This window comes from Geotrypetes seraphini, chromosome 9, assembly GCF_902459505.1.
Source record: "Geotrypetes seraphini chromosome 9, aGeoSer1.1, whole genome shotgun sequence".
Classification (NCBI taxonomy): domain Eukaryota; kingdom Metazoa; phylum Chordata; class Amphibia; order Gymnophiona; family Dermophiidae; genus Geotrypetes; species Geotrypetes seraphini.
This window is the reverse complement of record NC_047092.1, coordinates 71,361,878-71,385,292: the sequence shown is the minus strand read 5'-3', so window position 1 is coordinate 71,385,292 and position 23,415 is coordinate 71,361,878. Positions and strand designations below refer to the sequence as shown.

Genomic DNA, 23,415 nt, shown 5'->3' with positions numbered 1-23,415 from the left:
CTCTGTGATCCTTAAATCCAAACTTAATATTCTTCTAGGCTGTTCATGCAGGGAGGATGTTAAGTTTAGATTTAAGGATCATGTCCTGAAGCAGCAACTTGGTTGCAAAACATGGCCATTGTTGGCATGCAGATCCTCCTTCAAGGTTATTAAGCTAAGAGTTTTTGAAGTAATTACCTTGGTACAAGAATATTGAGACTATTAAGAAGTAACAGACTGAGACTGGAGATGATGCAAGCGAGTCATAAAGTATTAAATTCCCATGAGAAACAAGTCACTTCTGAGGTCTTGAAGATTTAAGTTAGATAGCCATAACGTTGGGATGTTTTTTGACCTAGTAAATGTAATAATGCACCACGGTTATGGCCCCCCTTGCATATTTACAGAATGGCGTGTGTGTGTGTAAATGCACCCATACTTATGTAACTACTAGAATTCTAAATCTATATGCATGAAATGGGCATGTAAATGTTAGCGCCTAGTTTATATACTTGCCCATTTAATGCATGGTAATTTCTGCATTGAAAGTTAATGCAGAACAAGGTGGAGAACGAACTGGGGCTGCAACTTGCAGTTAATGTGGAGAGAGTTTCTGTGCATTAATTATTAATATGTAACCGTTGGCACTATTTAAACTTACTTAAATGAAGAACACTCCAATATCTAATATAATGAAATGTAAGAATTTATCGCACATTCATGCCGTACTTCATTCATCCAGAATTACAACTTGTCTTTCAGGTCCTCAGCGGGCCACCAGGCACTCAAACTTCTTTCATAATGCAGGGCTTTATGTCATTGGATCCAGCTTTATAAATACTTTCAATGGTTATAATTTAAACTTTAATATTTGTCTTGAGTAAATATGTACTAAAAGTACTTAGCTGTGCAAAAGACGCTTTTCAACGGGGGTAGATTCACCAACATGTTTCGCCCGTATAATTCAAAGGGATTTCTCAAGGCTACCACTCCCTACTTACACCATTGAAACCGACCAACCGACATTTGATTATATTATTTATTATTAATTATTAATATGACACACAACATTATTTGGACAGGTGTAAGGTATCTGCATCACACCATTTGCAATGCAGTTAGTTGCATTAATAATATTTATTTGCATTAAATAAATGGAAAATTACTAGGAATACCCCTAGCGATTAAGACAAAAGGTTTCACAGTTGCCATGTAAAGCTTTTACCCCCCTCTTTTACAGCAGTGATGGTAATGGCGACTGGAAGAAAAGGACTGCAGGATGTCCGAAGTCTCATTTGATCACTGAAACAAAGAGACAGTAGCAGCCCAAACAGTGCTGAATGGATGTAATAGAGAAATGAAGAGGTGGGATGGGGAGGAGAGAGAGCAGAAGAGGTAAAATGGAGCAATGTGTAATGTAGGAAATGATGAAAAGGAAGGGACGGGGGTGTTGGACAAGGTTGGGGAAAAGGATAGGGAGATAATGAGGAAGAGGGAATTCATCACCAAGCCTAGCCCAATAGCTATACAAACACCACTCTCTACACACACCCCACATGCCACATACTCCACCTCTCCTCCCCAACTTTCCTATTCAGAGCTACATGCCAGTCATACACATGCACAAATACAGTCCCTATCTCACCAAATACATTACATTACATTAGGGATTTCTATTCCGCCATTACCTTGCGGTTCGAGGTGGATTACAAAAGAGTTAAAGAGGGTGTTTTACAAAAAGATTTCTGGTCCTTTTTGGGGAAAAAAAGAGTAGAGCAGGTTGATTTTGGGGTTCGGCTGGTTAGAGGGATGAAAGAAGGAAGCTTGAGAGGTTAGGACTTTTTCAGTGATTTTTTGAAAAGTATAGTCTTTATTTCTTTTCTGAAAGTTTTGTAATCTTGGGTCGTTATTAGAAGGTTGGCGATTTGGTTGTCTATTTTTGCTGCTTGAGTGGCTAGGAGGCCATCATATAGTTTTTTCCGTTTAACTTGTTTGATTGGCGGGTGTATGAATAGGGTGTGAGTTTTCCTATGTCTGGTTGAGGTGGTTTGGATGAGATGGTTGTTCAAGTAGGTTGGGCTATCTCCGTTTAAAGTTTTAAATAGTAGACAGTAGAATTTGAATAGTATTCTTGCTGGAATTGGAAGCCAGTGAGAGTTGAGGTCATGTTTCCTCAATGAGTAGATGAGGTCATGTTTCCTCAATGAGGTCATGTTTCCTCAATGAGTAGATGAGTCTTAGAGCTGTGTTTTGAATTGTTTGTAGTTGTTTTGTTATTGTAGCAGGGCACGGGAGATAGAGAATGTTGCAATAGTCTAGTAGTCCTAGTATTAGTGATTGTACTATGAGCTGAAATTGTGTTTTCTCGAAGAATTTTCTAACTTGTCTTAAGTTTCTCATAACTGCAAATGATTTCTCTATTGTTTTATTGATTTGTGGTTGCATGGTGCAGCATCTGTCTATTGTTATTCTTAGTAGTCTTAGGGTGGGTTGTATGGGGTAATTAATTGCGTTGATTTCTATGTTGGTTATGGTTGGGGTTTTGTTATTTTCGAGGATACCCATTTGTGTCCAAAATTTGTAGTAGGGTGTTATGGTCCAGTTGTATGAGAATCATTTTTTCCCCTGTACTGAGGTGTTGTCTAGCAGTGTCCATGAGGGATCCTAGTAGAGTCTCTGTGCTGAAGTTGGTTCTGAAACCGGATTGCGTGGGGTGGAGTATGTTGTGGTCTTCTAGATAATTGGAGAGGAGTTTGGCTACTAGCCCTTCTATTATTTTGACATATAGCAGTATGGAGGCAATGGGTCTGTAGTTGGATGGTTGGTCCGTTGGTCCTTTAGGGTCTTTTAGGATCGGGGTGATGATGATTTTGCTGAGTTCAGTTGGGAAGATGCTGTTTGTGAGCGTGGTTTGCATCCAATGTAGGAGAAGAGCTCGGTATTTAGTGCTGGAGGATTTTAAGAGATATGGAGGACAGTGATTGAGATCACATGAATCATGGCTGTACTTTTTGTAGAGTTTGTTGAATTCGGGTCATTGTATTTTGGGGACTTGGGACCATGTTCTGTCTGCTGCAATTGAGTCTTTATCTGTGGGATGTATTGTGAATGCCATGTGGGTTGGGGCATCACTGATGGTAGCTCTTGCAGTTTTAATTTTGTTCTAGAAGTGCTCTGCTAACAGGGTGGCTGAGGGTGTGGGAGGGTATTAATTGTGGTTAGGTAGGGTTTGGTGTTTAGTATTTGAAATAGTTTTTTGGTGTCCTGGGTTTCTGTGCCTATCAGGCTGGTGTAGTGTGCTTTTCTCTTGTCCTTTAGTTGAAGTTTGTATTGTTTGTTAACTTTTTCCAGGCTGTTTTTGTATGATCTAGGTTAGTTTTTCTCCATTTTCTTTCTAGTTGTCTACACTGTTTTTTGAGTAGTAGTAGATCGTTGTCAAACCATTTGTCTGATCGTCTGCTGATTCTGGTTTTGGTTTGTACTGGTGCTAGTTCATCAAGGGTGTTGGTGCTCAATTTATCCTATTGTGAAATGAAGTCTAGGGGGTTGCTTTCTTGGATTGTTTCATCTATTTTAGACCAGAATTTGGAGGGTTCAATTTGTTTGTGTGAGGTGTAAGTTATATTTTTTGGATTTTAGTAAGGTTTTGTTTTTGGTCCAGTTGATGTTGAAGGTGTATGTGTAGTGATCTGACCAGAGGGATCGTGTCCATGTTCCATTAGATGTATGAATTTCTGTTAGAGAAGGTTGATTGGTCATGAAGGCTGCGATATCATGAGTGGTTTGTGGATTTAACATTTGGAAGGATAAGGTGTTGAGAAATGAGAGAAAGTTATCTACTTATTTAGATGAATGGTCTTCAAGGTGTAGGTTTAGATCTCCTAGGATAAGTTTGTAGGTTGATGTTAGTGATTTTTGGTAAATGAAGTCTTCAAATTCAGGTTTTGCTGTATTCCAGTTTCCCGGTGTTATGTAACAGAGCATACAGTTTAGTGTGGTGCCTGAGAGTTGACATGCTAGAAGGTCTATGTATGGGGTGGATGTTTTTTCAATTACATTTAGGGTAAGGGTGTCTTTGATTAGGATTGCTAGTCCTCCTCCTCTTTTTTTCTCTCTGCAGACCACTGTTATTTTGTATCCATTATTCTGTGATCTGTGTCCGAAATTAGCCAGGTTTCTGTGAGGAAAAGGCAGTCCAGGTTTTCGTTTATTATCCAGTTTTTAATAAGTTCTGTTTTTGGGCCTAGGGCTCTGATGTTTAGGTAAGCACATATAAGTGTAGTGGTTTCTGAATGATAATTGATAGTTATTTTAGGGTAGATGAGTGATTTAGGGTGAGGGTGAGGTTTGGTCTTAGAGTGTGTTGGTCCTCTTCCCCCATACTTGAGTGATGGGATGTTGAATGCTGTGTTGTTGGTTCGAGTTTCTGTCTATTGAAATTCTTCTGTTAGGGTGATGGATTTTGTTTGTCGTAGTGAAGGGTGTTGGGAGGATGTTGTTTGCTACTGATTCCCAGCTGGTTATAAGAAGGAGTATCAGTATGGTGTTCTGGGCTTGTGATAGTAGCTTCATTTTGGTGGTTGGGGGAAGGTACTTGAGGAGGTGACGCTCTCGGTGATAAGGTTGTTATCCTTACGTTGTATCTGAGTGGTTAGAGATAGGAGTTTTTATGGTAGTGCTGTGGGAATATTAGTTTGGGAGAGGGGGTTGCAAATTTGAATGGGTTTAGAAGAAATTGAGTGGGTTTGAATGTGTTTTGAAGAGATTGTGGTCTTATTTAATTGGGATTTGGGTCGCTTCTTGGTCGCTTCGCGCCTTAGACGGTGCACCGTTAGGTGCTGGGCCTATTATAGGCTTGGTGTAGTCTGGGCGGGGGAGAGGTGGAGTGCGCTCCCATGCCAGAGAGTTGCTTGTACTCAGCTCCCGGACCGGAGAAGATGGCAGGGTCAAATAAAAAGGTAGAACTAACTGAAAGTAAATTAAATTAAAAAAAGGTTTCTGTTGAGCCTTTCAGCAGCTCGGTGCAGTCTGGTCAGTGGGAGGGGCGGAGTGCGCTCCCACGCCGGAGAGTTGCCTGTACTCAGTTTGTACATTCTTCACCAGCACCACCCATTCATTAACTGACCAGTTCAATTCTCCATACCTAGTCACATTCACAAACCCTTCTCCACCCAGGCACCACTCCTCAATGAGGAACTGCCAGACACATGTACAGAGAAACTAATAAACATTGAATCATAAAAACTGCTCTTTGAAGTTGACATGCACTTTTAGACTTGTTTCTACTTAATACTATATACTCTTCTGAGCTTCTAAGTTCTGCATTTTGTCTTTTGTATAATAATTACATATTTACATAGGGGTTGTACATGGGTGGTGCAATGGGTCCAGAAACCTGCATAACTTACAGAATTACTGTAAGTTTCATGTGTTATCTATCACATTTAGGTGCTTGCACTTTGCCAGGTCTGTGGCTGGCGTAACATGACATATAAATGTTAGGTGCACTGATACTGGGTTGCACTACTATTCTATAATGGGTGTCTAGGTGCCATGAAACGACAAAGGACATGTCATTCCAAAAGAATACACGGCCCTAGCATTTATATGACTACTGCTAATTTACATAAACAGGATCCCAGTACTTCCCTAGTAAAGCAGTGTTTCCCAATCTTTTTGTGGCTGTGAACCCATGATTGCAGCCAAATAGAATTGTGACACCCCCCTCCCTAGAGATGCATCATAATGATATACCTATGGAGAGCCTACCTAGGTCAAGACCCTAAATGTGGGTTTTATGACTCCCCATTTGGGATCTTGACCCACAGTTTGCGAAACTCAGCAGTAGAGAGAAAGGCTGATTAACATTTCGAGTCTTACATGAAAACCTTCCGGATTATCATTCCCATTACACAATTTCCTACACCCCCTCTCACGTTCTTTGATCATTAAAAGATCACAGGTTGGTCCTTCCTCTACCTGCCCAGGCACAATGGGAGATTACTTGTTTGTCCAAACATTATATACTGTACGTTTCCTTGTAACCCATTTTGAGCTCTCTGGGGAGGACAGGGTAAAAAACGAATGAAATAAATAAATAAAAATAATATATGTGAGTTCCAAGAAAGTTTTCCCCCCTATCATCACAACAAATCCAAATCAATACAGTCATGTGTAATGCTATTTCATGTCTCTCTTTTGATTTGATTTTTACTGAACAGGTTGGTGAAGATTAGTGTAGGCTCCAAAGTAAATTGCTTTCTTATTATAATTGTCTGTCAAAATGAATTTAACAGCCTTGTGTTAATGTTTACACATTTATTTTTATAACAACGTTAGAGAAACCGCAAACGCAGTATAATAATCCAGGGATATTAAAAATGCTAGACTGAATATATTGATAATTAAAATAATTTTATGAGAAATGAAATGTGGATGTATGAGTGTACATATATGCAAAAATAAAATTCAGTTTTCCAGTTGTAAGCCTTTCCATAAAGACACAAGGGATACAGGTTTACATTGCAGGCTCTGTGTTTGCAGATTGAATCCTGTCCAAGTTCCACACCTACAACACTGATCACAGTTGTATTGGGTGAGAGGATCGATAACGGGATGGGCTGGAGTTTAAATGGTTATTTGCTTGTTGTTTTTTAAAATATATATATAATGAGTTTGTATGTTTTTATTGTATTGTTGAGGAAGTTCATTTATTGTTACATGTCAATTGCTTTGGGTTTGATCAAATAGGAGTACTTGATAAATATAGATAAATTAATTAATCTCTATTATTTTCAGCCAGTTAAAAAAAAATCAAGTGGTTGCACTCCATAGAGCTCTTACCACAGGTCTGGCACAGGGCACAGCAGGACAAGTGGTATCAGACTAGGCTACCAGTTATATGAATCGATGAATTGTTTTCTTTTTAAATCTAGTTTACCTTTTTATTCCATAATACAAGGGCTTTTCTTTTCTGTTTACTAAGACTGTTCTTGCATTGTGTGTTGGTGAAAAAAGGTTTTGTAAATGAAGCCCTTCGGGGGAAATTCTCTAAAGTGGTGCCTAAATTAGGCATGAGAAAGAAATATGATTAGCTAAAATTCTAATAGTTTAGAAGTGGTATATAAAGATCCTTTAGCATGCAAAAATTTAGGTGTGATGGCTTATGCCAGGTCAATTGCAGGAATAAGCTAACACGCTTAAGTGCACCTTGCAATGTGCACATCTCATATTATCTTATAAGGGGTGCACATTGATAGATGGAAAATCCATAACTCATCCAAGCTCCACTGACTGGTGCAGCCCATTTGCTGTTACATGCCATGCTACTACAGCACCAATTGTATAGAACAGCACCTAGCACATATGTGCATAAGTCAATTTAAACTGTCATTCATGCATATAAAAGAGCATCTAAGTTAATTAAGAAATGCTGCTTAAAATGTCAAAAAAGGTTAAAGTTAAAGCGCCTACCGATGCCTCAAAAACTGATGCTGTAATCACACCTACCTAGGTGCTTTAGGCCCCTTAATACCAGTGTGAATGTGGCTAACTCCGGAAATGGCGCTAGGTGGCCTAAAGCTCTTACGTAGGCACGATTGGCAACAAAGATAGGTGACGGAAATGTTGCCCTGGAAAAGCTTGGCTTACATTTCTGCCGCCTATCTTTCCCAGAGGCACAATTCTATCGATTGGCATGCAATTGGCAACCGCTTTTTAGGCGACTGCCAATATTGGTGCTATATAAAGAATCCGGGCCTAAGCGCCTAAATTTAGGCACCTTTTATAATATATGCTATTTATGAAAATTTGAATTTAGCTCCTTAGGCCTGATGTTCAGCATTATTTAACCGGCCAAGAATGGCTGACTGCTGAATATTAGCGCTTAGCAGCTAGCCCAGTTATTGGCTATGTCATGCCAACATTCATTGGTTGACCAGTAAAGTTTAGTAGCCAGACAGACCTCCATAAATAGCAGCTCTATCTTTGGCCACTATAACTTAGCTAGCCAGCCAATGAATCAGCTTAATCAGCTGTTCTTAGCAGCCAAAACAAACCTGGATATTTAATGCCAGTCACCGGATAAGGCCTGGCATTGAATTTCCTGGTTTGCCACTGACCACGGTAGATAGTCAGGCTCCTGTGATCTGAATATTTAGCCCTTATTCTTCTCATATCAATGTTACATTGCAGCTTTTGCGTCAACTGTGATCTGCATCTGTCATAATTCATCGGCTATCTGAATATATAGTACAGTACCTAGGCCTTACCTCCTGCATACATGACAGCCAGCATAATGGATGATATCCATGCTATCTCACTGTATGAAGTATTGAAGATTTCTTGAATTTCTTTGAAGAAGACTGTAATAGCTTTGGGAAATGCATAGGAAAATCCAATAGAGATGAAGGCCCCGCAAACTACAACCCAACCCCATCCTCCATCAGGAGGTGTATTCTGAGCTGGAGGTGGCATCTTAGGACGATATCAATTCACCAACAGAGCTGAAAGACAGAAAAAAAAAATACTTTTTCAATAAGTATTCATTTTTTTTCTAGCATTATAATGTAGAAAACAACGATAAAGATCTTATAATTTATGGTATGGCATAATCCGACTAACTTGTAAAAACTTACGTGCATAAATATTATGTTGCTTTAAATCATGGTTGGACTTTAGGAGAGGTGTGAGAGACAAAGCCTACATTTGGAGTCAGTTAAGTTGGGTTAATTCAGGTAGCAAAGGCAGGTAGTTCCCCCTCCACTACAGCACTTCTTGTATGAAGATAGAGAGGGCTGAGACTAAAAGGAAAGCTCCTTGGTGTCAGAGAGTTGAACTCTTATCACCTGCAACCACTCCTTGCCTCTACTCTTGTGCAGTGACTAGAAGCCATGAGAAGAGTAGCAAAACCACCGCTCAGTCCCTGATAACAGTTGCACAACTGTAGCTCCTCCTGGAGATCCTGGGTATTACACAATGGCTTCTATGTCCCACCCTTACCATGGGCTTTGAGGCCACTGCTGCTGAAATGAGCTGTGGGGAAGAAAGGGGAACAGATAAATTCACTGGGGATGGAGTGCACAAAAAATAAAGGAAGGAGAAAGACCATGGTGGGGATAGACAGAGAACATCAATGGGGTGAGGAATTGGGGAGGAAAAGGAACAGAGAGACGGGGGTGACAAAAACAGAGGAGAGGGAAGGAAGGGAAAAGAGAAAATGGTACATGGAGCACAGAAGACAGCGCATGACAAATGGAGCTTGAAGAAGGGCTGATGGCACAAGAACACAGGGATTTATTAGACACAAGCAAACAATCTAATGCTGCAGCAGCTAGTCTGCTGCTATAGGAGTGAAGGGGGAGAAGCACTGGAGTCCAAATGAATGACATAGAAGCAAAAGGGAGGGACCCAGTGGAGGAAAGGTCATGAGCAGACCTGTGTGGGATTGGCTGACTATGGAAGGTATGCGCTAGCAATAGGGCGGGAAGAAGGGAAAGAAAACTCATGACAAAGGTAGCAAACAGACACCGGACACTAAGGGGGGAGGGGGTTGGAGCCATTGGACCTGTGAGGGACATTGTTGGAGGTCAGGTATGCTGGACCCGCGGGAAGAAGGGATGGAAGAGAAGATAAGGAAATGCAAGGTAAGGCAAGACAAAGATGGGTTGGGGCTTAAGGGAAGGCTGAAACTGGAGGGAAGGGAGAATTGTGATGGACTCATGGAGGGGCAGGGGCTGGAGCTGAAAGGAATGGAGAAAGCTGCAGGACCTGTAGGAGTTAGATTGAAGAGAGAGATGCGCTAGTCCCATGCGAGTGGGGAGGGATGGAACTGAAGCAAAATGCAGAGAGAGAGGTGATAAAGCTTGAGGAAAGAGGGTGCTGGAGCTGAAGGAAAGGGAGAAACTGTTGGAGCAGTATAAGGGGAGGCTGGAGCTAGAGGGAAGGGGAAGAGGTGCTGTACTTGTGGGAGGGGGATGCTGGAGAGAAGGTACAGAGTGCTGGTCCTAAGAGGGGCGCTGAAGGAAAGAGATGAAGTATTAAGTGAATGAAAGGAGTGAAATACTGTACAGCAGAGGGAGGAATGGAAGGAAGAGACAGGCTCAGACACAGTTAGATAAACAGAAACAAAGGAGAAATAATGGGACAGGGACACAAAGGGAGATGCTGCATGGAGATGGTGCATGGACATAAACGGGCAATGCCAAACTTGGGAGGAGGTATATGGACACACTGGGAAGGTGATACATATGGGGCTAATAGGAACACAGAAGGGAAATGCTGAACTTGGGGGGGGTATAGGGACACAAGGTGAGAGGTTAGGAATATAGAGTAGTGATGATCCCGAATGGAGTCAACTGGTTTGATCTTCTACTTCTTACCTGCATTTCAGAAAGCTCCAAAAATGCTCCTCTTCCCCAAACAGGACATTCCAGTCTAAATTGATTTCCCCCCCCCCAATACAACTCTGCTAAATCTCCCTCTATATGTTCCATATAATTTTTAATATTCCCTCATATGCTGTAGTTTGATGCCGCCCTTCAGTTTTTCCTTTTGTAAACCGCCTCAAACTGAAAGGCTTTTGCGGTATATAAATAAAGATTTATGTTATGTTATGATAAATGTGGGGAAATGGACACAAGAAGATGCTGGACAAAGAAGTATAGGGGACACAGTGAAGGGAATGATAGTTACACAGAAATGAAAGACGAATAGTGAGCATGGAGAAAGAAGAAATGTCAAATAAACAGGAGACCCTAACAAGTGAATTAAGAGAAGACAAAGAAAAACAGAAACCAGAACCTGGGACCAACATGACTTCAAAAATAAAATGTTATTTTCTATTTTGTGATTAGAATATGTCAGAATTAATATGCTTGTCCTACTGGTGCTAGTGTTAGACATGGGCAACAATTTGGAAGGGGACCCCAAAGCCCATTATCAGGCCATGCCACCTTCAGTTTCCAGCAGGCTTAGGCATCTCTCTGGCCAGGGGCAGTTGCTCTAGATGCACTCCCCTAACACTATCCCTGACATGTGTGATCTATATGTTTTGTACAGTATAGGAGGAAATGAATCTTTCTTTGGTGTTGTACTACATAGAAGATGCCAGTTCTGTAGGTGCTGACTTAATATTTTTGGGACCTCACATGACTGCAGACGCTCACATTATCTTTTCGGTGCCACTCTGATTTCACAGACTCATGTGCTGCAATGCTGTTTGAGCAAGCTATGATCAGAAACAGTGGTGTACCAATGGGGGGGGGGGGGGGATTTCCACCCCAAGCGCAGCTTTTCGGGGGTGCTCCAGTCCAGAGTATGGTCTCTTCAAGCTGCAGCCAGCAAGCTTCAGGCTGCTGGCAGCGTTAATGAGCTGAACACGCTGCCTTCGTCCCCAGAGACCTTCCCTCTGCTGCAACGTACTGTCTCTCTGGGGACAGAGAGCTGAAGCAGAGGGAAAGCTTATGAGGCTGCCAGAGGCAGCGTGTTCAGTTCATTACTGTTGTCAGTGGCCCAAAGTTTACAAGCAGCAGAGAGAGAGGTACGAGAAATGACGCACCTAGTTGGAGGGAGAGAGGGAGAAAGGGAGAAATAAAGGAGAAAGCCACAAAATTGAGAGGAAGGAAGTAATAAAGAAGGGCCGCCAGGGAAGGGAGAGGAGAGAAAGAGAGATGCCAGACTATGGGGAATGAAGGGAAGGGAAGGAGAAGAGAGAGATGGAAGGGAAGAGACGTTGCCAGACCATGGGTGAGGGCTGGGACAGAAAAGGAAAGGAAGGATTAGGAGAAAGAGATGCCAGATCATGGGGGAGGAAAAGAAAGAAAGAAGAGGAGAGAGATGCCAGAGCACAGAGAGGAGAGGAAGGAGAAGGAGATGGAGATGGAAGGAGACAGGGATGCCAGACCATGGGATAGGGACAAGGAAGAACAGAAAAAAGAAGAGAAGGGTGAGGGGAGATGACAGTCCAAGGGGAGGGATAGAGAAGAGAGGAAAGAGAAATGCCAGTGTATGGAGGAGTGGAAGGAGATATTGAAGGGAAGGAGTCAGAGATGCAAACCATATGGGGAAAGAGACAGAGATGCCAGACCATAGGATGGGGTGGGAGAGAGAGATGAAAGGAAGGAAAGGAGAGAGATGCCAAACCATTGGGGGGGGGTAGGATGAAGGGAGGGAGAGATGGAAGGGAAGGAAGCAGATATGCTAGATCATAGGGTGGGGTGGGGTGGGGAAGGAAGGAAGAAGAGGACAGATATGCCAGAGTATGGAAGAAATGGGGGGGGGAGGGAGACAGATAAAAGAAAGAGAAAAATGGACAGAGGGGTGAAGCTGGAATGAATCATGTAAAAAGGAGAGAGGGGGCATAGACTGGAAGGGGGAGAAGGTAGACAGTTATGGAAGGGACAAAGAAAGAGGGCATATGCCATACAGAAGGGGGGGAGAGCATTTAGTGGATGGAAAGGTCAGTGAAAGAGGGCAGGTGCTGGTTGGAAGTAAGAGAGTGAAGACAAAATGATGAAAGCAGAAATCAAAAACAACAAAAAGAGAAAAAATAAATTTTCCTTTTTTTGCTTTAGGACAGGGATGTCAAAGTCCCTCCTCGAGGGCCGCAGTCAGGTTTTCAGGATTTCCCCAATGAATATGCATGAGATCTATTTGCAGGCACTGCTTTCATTGTATGCTAATAGACCTCATGCATATTCATTGGGGAAATCCTGAAAACCTGACTGGATTGCGGCCCTCGAGGAGGGTCTTTGACACACCTGCTTTAGAATAAAGTTGTATTGTAGCTGTGTAGATAAACATTTATAAATAAAAAATGGAAATAAGGTGATCTTTTTATTAGACTAATTCTAGTATATTTTTGACTAACTTTCGGAGACCAAAACCCCCTTCCTCAGTTCAGGACAGGATACCACAACTGCAGTATACTGTACTGACCTGAAGAAGGTAGTTTTGGTATCTGAGAGCTAATTAGAACATAAGAACATAAGAATTGTCATCTCCGGATCAGATCCTGGGTCCATCAAGTCTGGTGATCCGCACACGCATAGTTTTAGTCCCCATATCACTGTATGCTTCTCAAGGGAGATGTGCATCTAATTTATCCTTACCCATATCACTCTATGCCACTCTTAAGGAGATGTGCATCTAGTTTACCCTTAAATCCTAGGACGGTGGATTCTGCAATTACTTCCTCTGGGAGAGCATTCCAGGTGTCCACCACTCGCTGCATGAAACAGAACTTCCTGATATTCGTCCTGGACCTGTACCCCCTCAGCTTCAGTCTATTTCCTCTTGTCCGTGTCACATTGGACATTGTAAATAACTGCTTTCCCTGCTCCATTTTTTCGATCCTTTCAATATTTTGGAAAGTCTCGATCAGATCCCCTCGTAGTCTCCTCTTCTCAAGGGAGAACAACCCCAGTCTCCTAAGTCGTTTCTCGTAGTCCAGGTTTTCCATACCTTTCACTAGCTTCGTTGCTCATCTCTGTACCCTCTCTAGCAGTTTTATATCTTTCTTTAGGTATGGAGACCAATGCTGGACGCAGTATTCCAGATGCAGTCTGACCATGGCTCTGTAGACCAGTATTATACCTTTCTCTGTTCTACTCGTAATTCCCTTCTTTATCATGCCTAGCATTCTATTTGCTTTCTTCGCCGCTGCCACCACACATTGCGCCAATGGTTTCAGGGTCCTATCTATCAGTACACCCAGGTCCTTTTCCTGTTCGGTCTTTCCCAGAGTTACACCTGACATACTATACTTGTGATCTTTATTTTTTCTTCCTAAATGCATCACTTTGTATTTTTCCACATTAAAATTCATCTGCCAATTATCTGCCCACTTCTCCAATTGATTCAAGTCACTCTGGAGTTCCTCGCTGTCCTTCTGCGATCTGATTGCCCGGAATAGCTTTGTGTTGTATGCAAACTTGATGATTTCACTGGATGTTCCTTCTTCCAGGTCATTTATGAAAATATTAAATAAGATGGGTCCAAGTACCGAGCCCTGGGGTACACCGCTAGTCACTTTTTCCCATTCTGAGAACTTCCCATTTATGCCTACTCTCTGTTTTCTGTTCTCTAGCCATTTGCCTATCCATCTTAGTATATCTCCCTCTATTCCATGGCCTTGTAATTTCCCGAGAAGTCTTACATGTGGAACCTTGTCGAACGCTTTCTGAAAGTCCAAGTATTCAATATCCACCGGTTTTCCACTATCAATTTGTCTGTTCACTGTCTCAAAAAATTGAAGTAGGTTCGTCAAACATGATTTCCCTTTCCTGAACCCATGTTGACTGGCTCTCATCAGGTCATGTGTGTATAGGTGCTGGACTATGCTATCTTTGATCAGCGCCTCAACCATCTTTCCAGGGACAGACTTGAGACTCACAGGTCTGTAGTTGCCTGGCATTCCTCTTAATCCTTTTTAAAATATCGGCGTGATGGTATCTGTCCTGTTTTGATTGACAGGTTGGCAAGTTTTTGCAATAGTTCTCCGATTTCAAATTTCAGTTCTTTTAGGACTCTCAAATGAGTTCTGTCCGGTCCAGGAGATTTATCACTTTTAAGTTTGTCGATCTGGTGGTAAATCTTGTCCAAGTCCACTTCTACTGTGTACTACTCCAATAAAATGGCATTATCTTATTTTCTAACTTTTCCTTTATTTATTTTTGTTAATCTCCCTTTTATAAAGCCATGTTGGGCTTTTTTATTACCAGCCGCGGTGGTTAAAGCTCTGATGCTCATACAATTCTTATAAGCGTCGGAGTTAATACTACAAGGACGGCGATAAAATAAGCCTAACACAACTTCATAAAAGGCTGCCTAAATTTGTAAAGTGGTGATTATTTGTCTTTTTTTTTTCAAATTTACATCAGCTATCTTTATATTTTGCACAATATTAGGGGGCGTGCATCACTGTTTCTGTGGTGTTGCACGGTATGCAGAGTCTAGCTTCTTAGCAGTTCAGTTTAACTTTTGTCTACATATTACTAGTTTGTGATTACTTATTCCATTCTGGACAAGGGTGTATCTGTGTTCTGCATGAATGAAAAAAACATGGTTTTCTGTTAGCATTGACTGAAGGATCGATCTGTACTAATCTGGCTTGTTTAGTTTTACAACGGGTGTATTGTGTTTAAGATGCTGCCTTTTCCTAGTTATACCTTGTTGTGTGACTTGTGGATTATTACTAAAAATACTTTCTTTCAAATAAAGAAGGGGGCTGTTAAAAAAAAAATGATTGGCCCCGGGTGTCAAATATACTAGGTACGCCACTGATAGGCTTATTGAATTTGAAAAAAAACAAAAACTGTGTAATTAATGTTCAGACAAGAAGAACAGATATGAAGCATTTTTGATTTTGATTTTTCTGGAATGTAATTGGAATTTGTGACCTGTGGGGATGTGCATCTCTTCTCGTATTTTACACAGCACAGAGGAAATTAATTTCTGTTTTCTATTTTTCCAGTGCTCTACTGCATAGAAGGTTTGTCTTCCTGGGGTTCATGTTTTGTCTGCATATTTGTATTTCAAATTTTTACTTACTTATTCTTTATTTGTTGAGAATCTGTTTTGGTAGCAAAGAAGATTATGCTGTTTTCCCCATAGGAGGTAATGGTATATTGGTATTCTAGATCTCAGTGTGATAATTACTGAAGTGCTGCCTCTTCATAGACAGGGTTGCTGTTTGAGCTCTTTCAATTCTGTAATAGCATGACAAGCTTGATCTATAGGTTCTAAGTGTATTTTTGCAGGATACTGTGGCCGATAGCGTATGAGTTTGCTGCTTCTCAGTTCACTGGATTTTTGTGGTACCATCCCCAGTTTAAGGTGAGCTCTCCATACCTTCAAGTTCAACAAAATGTAAAACTATTTCTTTTTTGGTGGTGGTTGGGGGATATGGGGCACCCCTAATCATAAAGTACCTGAATGTAAACCACTTAGGATATAAGTGGTATATAAATAATAATTTTTTTTTTTTTGAAAAGTTGGCTCCTATGATGGAAGGTGTAACATCTTGGGATATTGGTTTATCATTTTTGGTCAGCTATTATGTATTTGGCATTTGTGTTCTATGTGTGTGCCCAAGGTATTCTGTTAGAATTAATTTTTTTATGTATCATTCTGTAGTAATGTGGTTTGTTCAGTCTTCCCAATAGTGAAAGAGATATTTGTGAGGGGAGGCGGGTTTTGTTGATCCTTGTTCTGTATTTGTGATTTATAAAATAACAGTTATACAAAATATTGTTTCTTTTTATACTTTAATAAAATGATTTAAATGTAAGATCATAATTAGTAGATGAAATTCCTATTAAAGCAGCAGTCATTGAAGGCTGAGAAAGGAGAGGCTTTCTTATGTGATGATTTGTTGTTTTTTAAAAATTTTTTTATTGCATTTTAAACAAAGGTAGATTGGGTTTGAGCAGCCTTGTTGTATTAGCTGCTTTAAGAGAAAGAGAGGAAAAACTTTCAGAATAAGGTATTAAGGAATGTAGATGTTTCAGAGTAATAGCAGATATTTCTTCCTATCGATTCTTCTACTGACCTTTCCAAAATGAAGTCCAGACTGATTTTCTGTTTAATTTCTCCTCCTAGGGTCAAATATACAAACCTTAATAGTGAGAGGAATACTGTGCTAGATAGACCCAGCTGGAGGAGTTGTCGTACAGTGAGAGATTAAAGAAACTGGGCCTCTTCTCCCATGAAAAGAGGAGACTGAGAAAGGACATGATAGAAACATTCAAGATAATGAAGGGAATAGACTTAGTAGATAAAGACAGGTTGTTCACCCTCTCCAAGGTAGAGAGAACGAGAGGGCATTCTCTAAAGTTAAAAGGGGACCGATTCTGTACAAACGTAAGGAAGTTCTTCTTCACCCAGAGAGTAGTAGAAAACTGGAACGCTCTTCCGGAGGCTGTTATAGGGAGAAACACCCTCCGGGGATTCAAGACAAAGTTAGACAAGTTCCTGCTGAACCAGAACATACGCAGGTAAAGCTAGTCTCAGTTAGGGCGCTGGTCTTTGACCTGGGGGCCACCGCGGGAGCGGACTGCTGGGCACGATGGACCACCAGTCTGACCCAGCAGCGGCAATTCTTATGTTCTGCCTTGACCTCTCTGAAAAAAGCAGAATATAGGAAGGAAGGAAGAAAGGAAGGAAGGAAGAAAGGAAGGAAGAAAGGAAGAAAGGAAGAAAGGAAGGAAGGAAGGAAGGAAGGAAGGAAGAAAATAAATTACAAAAAAGATTGCAATCCATCTCACAGAGGAGTAAAGTACAAAGTATTGTCATTCAGGCTCCCACATGCTGGCTCAGCCTCCAACCCATGTGCGCCTTAACACTAAATTAGGGAGGGGTATTTGTTTTGTTTTTAACTAGTAACCATATACCCATTTATCTTCATCATCATGCCTATGTCCAGCCACAGAAGATACTTCAGCTGGACAGAGGGTGAGGCAGAGAAAGAGGGGAGGCTAAGGAGAAGTAGATGTAGTAAAAAGAAAGAAGAGAGGCTGATCATTGTTAGAATAGGGAGGGTGGAGACGTTATGTTGAGGCTGTTTAGTTGGCATGAGTAAAGTTTTCTTTGATAATTACTTAAAGTATTCTCACTAGTCACATATCTAACTACACCTCATGCCTAGAGCCTCCATATCAATCTGCATGCATAATTTCAAAGTGGCATCTCTTTGCTCAAATTTAAGAAATGGGTAAGAGTTCCAGGGTGATTTTGCTGATGATTGTGTTTGAATTAGTGTTGTTATTAATGAGGTGACACCAGCATTGGCCTGGATAATACCGTATTTTTCGCTCCATAAGACACACTTTTTTCCCCAAAATAAGAGTGCATCTTATGGAGTAAATATAACACCCTCCTCCCCCACCCCGGAGTGACAACTTTCATCTTATCGACCTCCCCAAAATGCTATCTGATAGCACATGTCTTGTCCATGTTAGAGACTTAGTTGCAGGCAGAGCTGTTGTTGTCCACTGGCCAGGTCCATTTGGAGCATGCTCACAGACTGGGCAGTTGAATGGAAGACAAGCAGCGGCCAAGAGCAGTCATCATAAAAATACACAAACAATACAAAATACAAAACAATACAATACAAAATGGAGTCGCTCTGAGGGAGGAGGAGGAAGAGAAGCCATGCTTCTGGTGTCAAGACAATGACGGCGAGGTGTTGGATTTAACCGGCAGTGCTGGAGATAATTTCCACCCGCCCTTCACTGTCCACTTCCCTTCTCAGCCCAGGGCAGCTGCCGCCCAGCTCCCGAGATCAGAGGGAGCTGAGAAACTCCCCGTGAGAAGCCTGCAGCTGGCACCCAAGGTGCTGAATGTGAAGCTCCCGGAGAAGAGTCCCGAGAGGAGCCCTGAGCCTCTGAGCATAAAAATCCCCAACTGGAGCCCAGAGCCATGCATTAAATTCCCGGTGCCCGGTAGCACCTCAGAGGAGCCTGCCGAACCGTCGCTGCCCACCCTGCCTCATTGCAGGGGTCCATCTGGATCCGCAGTTGTTGACCTGTTGTACTGGCGAGACATAAAGAAGACAGGTATAGTGTTTGGGGCCAGCCTCTTCTTGCTCCTTTACTTCACTGTGTTCAGCATTATAAGCATCTGCGTACATTGCCCTGGCTCTGCTCTCTGTCACCATCAGCTTTAGGATATACAAAGGCGTTCTTCAGGCTGTCCAGAAGTCAGATGAAGGCTATCCATTTAGGGCTTACTTAGACTCCCTACCTGCCTGCCTGGGGGTGGGGGGCCCTGTCTGCCTGCCCTGTGCCCTGTCCCAGCCTACTACTGCAGACCACCAGAGGGAGGCAGGGTGCAGAGCCTGGAAAGGATTGTGGGGTTGAGTGCAGGGCCTGGCAGGGAGAATTTGGTTGATAATGTTTTTTTTCTTGTTTTCTTCCACTAAATCTAGGGTGCGTCTTATGGTCAGGTGCATCCTATGGAGTGAAAAATATGGTAGTTAGAGAAAATGGCCTAATTCTGCTCTATTGCAACAATTAGGAGAATTTATTTAGACTTTTTAAATAGAACTTTGCAGTCCATGTAAGAGAAAAAAAAAATGGAACAGGATGGGGGGGATCAGAGATGTGATGGGAGTGCAATCTCAGATACACCCAGATTTTCTTCCTACAAGGAGGCAAAAAACCCTGAAACCAAGGTAAACCAACAAGGAGCAAAGAAACCCTTGAAGAGGCTACCCTCATCCAACTGTAAGAAAACCTGGACCCTATTCACAGCAACTTAAGGATTATTCAGAGAAGTGCTTAAAAAAATCCTTACACTATTAGTGTACACTGCAACAATTTATATAATACCAGTATTCTTTGTAAGTAATCATTCATGCATGTAAGGCATTCCATTGAAATACGATGTATAACATAATAATGATTCTTTGTTCCATATATTGGGGCAGGATTAATCTGGAAAAAATGGGAAATTTGCCCAGAGCTCCATGATATGCATTGCTGGGAAAAAATACACAACTTAAACAGACAATAGCATGCATACATTTCTATTTACTACCAACACAGTTCTGAGTTAGAGGAGGAATCTATAATTTCTCTATTTGAAAAGAAATGCTCAGCAGTAGAGGAAAATTTCCAGAAAAGGCAATCCTACCTCCCCCCAGCTCTTTAAAATGTTCCTTGGCAGTAGTGTGTGTGTGTGTGTGTGTTTTGGGGGGGGGGGGGGTGAGGATGAACCACCCTTGGTGCCATCTTGGTGGAGGCTCCAGCATCTCTCCTCTCTGCCCCAGACTCCTTCCTACCCCTCACCCACCACATGCACCTTAATTTCCCCGCTCTGTACCTCTAGCTCAGTGGTTCCCAACAGGGGTGCTGAGAAGTCTAAGGGGGACATTTTGTGTCCAAGTCATATTGAGGGGGGGTTGAGGACCAGCCGCCGCCCCCTTGAGCAATTGACAAATTCAATGGTCACTGATGGCAGCAATGCCCCAAAGCTTCTCCTCTGATGCAAGCCACCCAGGCGGAAACAGGAAGTGAATTAGAGGAGAAGCTTTAGGGAGTTGTGCGGGACATGGTGAGAATGTTGCCACATCCAGACACTTTAGAAAGAGAAAACTATGAAGAGCGCCCGCGAAGGTGAGGGGAAGGGAGAAAGGTGGCCCAATGAGGGGAAGAGTTTGAGAGGCGCTGAAGGGAAGTAGAGGGAGAAAGAGGGAAGCAGACGCTGAAGGGAAGTATGTACAATATAGTTTTCCCAAGGGGGGCACAATCGAATCATTTACTGAAAAAGTGGCCTCTGATTCAAAAAAGGTTGGGACCCTATGCTCTAACTCTTCACCAGTGTGAGCAGCAGCTCCAACCGGCTGCTCGCGCTAGCTTTGGCTTTCCCTCTGACATCACTTCCTGGTCATGGGATCAGGTCATGGGAGCAGGAAGTAATGTCAAAGAGAGTCGAGGCCAGCATGGGCAGCAAGTTGGAGATGCTGCTCGCGCTGGGGAAGTTAAAGAGGTATGGCGGGGGGGGGGGGGATGGAGGAATACCGCCCTAAGCGCCTCCCACCCTCGCTATGCCACTGCTTATCACTTTTGGTTTCCAGAAAAATTCACAATGTAAACCATCTATTCTTTTATAGGATGTTATGAGGAATAGCACAAATAACATACCCAAAGTCAAAAAGCATTATCTATTGCCACACCTAAAGCGGTGTGCCAAATGTGTATGTAGAGGGTCAGCACACAGCAGATGGAGCAGCACAGCAGGAACCTCAGCTGAACACAGAAAGGGCTTCAACAGGCACTTTAATTAGGCAGTAAATTCAGCATAACTTATTCTTCAGCAAAAGTAAATGCCACTGATCACAATTCCAAGCAAAAACCGACAACCTAAAAGAAAACCCAAACAGATCCTAGACAGGAGCCAAAACAGAGAGCAGCAGTTTTAATCACCACCTTAAAAAAACATAAAATAAAATAACCAGACTTGGGGACAATTCCTTTATGGGTTCCAACATAGTCCTTTGGCAAAAGCCTAGAACAAAACAGTGTCCCAAATTTCTTCAACCCCTAATACACAAAGTATTAGCCCCAAAAATTATCTTGAAAAGAAAACCCCTGCTGCTACCAATTCACAGTTTATGTAGCAAACAGATATCTAGTCCCCATAATCCAGCAGCCTACATCGTCAGTTGCCTCCAGCTGGCTCTACAGGTTTATTAATCCCGTTCTTGTGGAAAGAGGATTACACTTTACCCCCTCCACTCTACGAATCCCTTCCTCATTACCTGTCCTACCCTTGACATTTAGATACAGGCTGACCATTCACTCCCAGATGTATTTTGTTTTTCTTTCCTGGGTGAGGGAAAACGTGTTGAGTTTTGAATTCAGTACCCGAATCATCATTATCAAAAGTTGGCTCCTATGACTCTTGATATAAGTGCCACATGAATTACCAAACTTCCGAGGGCCAGAAAAAAAACAAACAAACACATGGAGGACCAGGTTCTAGTCCCAGGGACATAGGTTGGACAAGCCTGATCTAGACACTGAAGAAGAATAAGTAGTTCTAACACAAATAAATTCTGATTTAAGGAGAATTAATTGTGAAAAAAAAGCAAAATACAAAACCGTTTTTCTAATTTGACCAAAAGACTGATAGAGCTCAGAAAAATATTACCAAAAAATGATGGACTATTCCTTTATTCTGTGAAGGTATGTTTCATCGAGAGAGAGCATGAATTCTAGTTTCACTTGCAGATAGCTAAAGATCTATGATTAGATCTACCTTCCTTTTGTCTGAGAATAGAATTATATGAGGTACTGGAATTTCATTTTTTCTGTGTGTTACAATATTCTTTATTAAAATTTTAGAAGAAAAAAAGGTTGTTATTTTAGAAAGCTAATTGGTGATATGAATGTCCAAATCAGAACATATTGCCATCCAAGTTGCATAAACGTCCAACTGTGTGTGTTGGCACAGCTGATACATCAAGCTAATTATCCTATGCTGTGCTCTGTCAGCTTTGTTGTTCTCCCCTCTCCCATTCCAAATCCATACACCAGAAAATCTGTCTCCAGACACAAATCTCCAAAAGGATTATTGTACATACCATATTCATAAGAATGTATGTAGGTATTGCTCTACTGTATATAGGCCCATACGAACAAGTTATACATATTTGCAGTCTCCATCTGCTGAGGACACCGTCGGCTCTCCCGCTGACATCTCTTCTGGGTGCTACACATAGGAAGTGACGTCAGAGGGAGAGCAGATGGGGGTCGCAAGGAGCATGCTGTTGACCACTACAAACAACAACTTCAACTAGAGGTATGAGGGAAGAGAAGGGGGTGTGCGTGGCAAGCGGGATCAGAGAAAGACCGGGAGGATGCACATGGAAGGCGGGTTCGGGGAAGGAGTGGGGGGGGTACACACAGCAGGTGGGATCGGGGAAGGAGTGGGGGGAGACAAGGGCGGGGGAGGCGTGCCACCCCCCCAGGCGCCTCTCATCCTCACTATACCACTGTATATACAGTATCTATAATAATAAAACGCTAAGCACGCATGCACACTCCTACCTGCATGATCCGTGATCTGTATGTCCGTGGCAGGCAGGAGTGCGCATGCGTGCTACTGGAAGAGAAATTGTAAAGCGCGGACCTCCCTGCTCTCCAACTCCTCCAGGCATCGAGCAGCAGTCCTCCATCCAGTCCACCGAAGCGGCTCTTCTCTTTGCCCTCCTCTTCAAAAAAGCCTAATGAGGATAGCGGTCGGCAGTAGTGAACCTCGCAGGCCGCTCTGCACCTCAGTAGCACATTCCTTCTGATGCACCGGATCGCGTCAGAGGGAACATGCTATTGAAGTGCATAGCACCTGCGAGGTTCGCTACTGCCGGCCGCTATCCACAGTAGGCTTTTTTGAAAAGGAGGGCAGACATGAACGACCAGGAAGCCAAATGCTGGACGGGGGAGCAGGTAAGGGGTGCCGCTGGACAGGGGGAGCAGGGAAGAGGTGCTACTGGACAGGGTGGGAAATAACAAGAAGGGAGGCCTACTGCTGGACAGTGGGAGCAGGGAAGAGGTGCTGTTAGACAGGGGGGGAAGTAAAAGGAAGGGAGGCCTATTGCTGGACAGGGGGAACAGGGAAGAGGTGCTGCTAGACAGGGGGAAGGTAAAAGGAAGGGAGAAGGCCTACTGCTGGACAGGGGGAGCAGGAAAGAGGTGCTGTTAGATAGGGGAGGGGGAGGTAAAAAGAAGGGAGAAGGCCTACTGCTGGACAGGGGGAGCAGGGAAGAGGTGCTGCTAGACAGGGGGGAGGTAAAAGGAAGGGAGAAGGGCTGCTGCTGGACAGAGGGAGCAAGGAAGGGGTGCTGCTGCACATGGGGGAGGTAAAAGGAAGGGAGAAGGGCTACTGCTGAACAGGGGGAGCAGGCAAGGGGTGGTGGTGGACAGCCGAGGAAAGAGA

General features: G+C 42.7%; 1 protein-coding gene across 11 annotated transcripts in view; it reads right to left on the bottom strand.

Moving 5' to 3' along the window:
- The window catches only part of SLC16A7 (solute carrier family 16 member 7), a 323,799-nt gene that overhangs the window by 90,495 nt on the left and 209,889 nt on the right, over positions 1-23,415 (bottom strand). For 8 of the 11 annotated variants that reach the window (XM_033959542.1, XM_033959545.1, XM_033959547.1 and 5 more), the window contains one exon: positions 8,250-8,483. In XM_033959542.1, coding sequence (XP_033815433.1) covers positions 8,250-8,454 — 205 coding nt within the window. In that variant the 5' untranslated portion in view covers positions 8,455-8,483. Of the gene's footprint in view, positions 1-8,249; positions 8,484-20,621; positions 20,841-23,415 lie in introns of all 11 variants that reach the window. The other 3 variants (XM_033959550.1, XM_033959551.1, XM_033959552.1) reach the window with 2 other exon arrangements.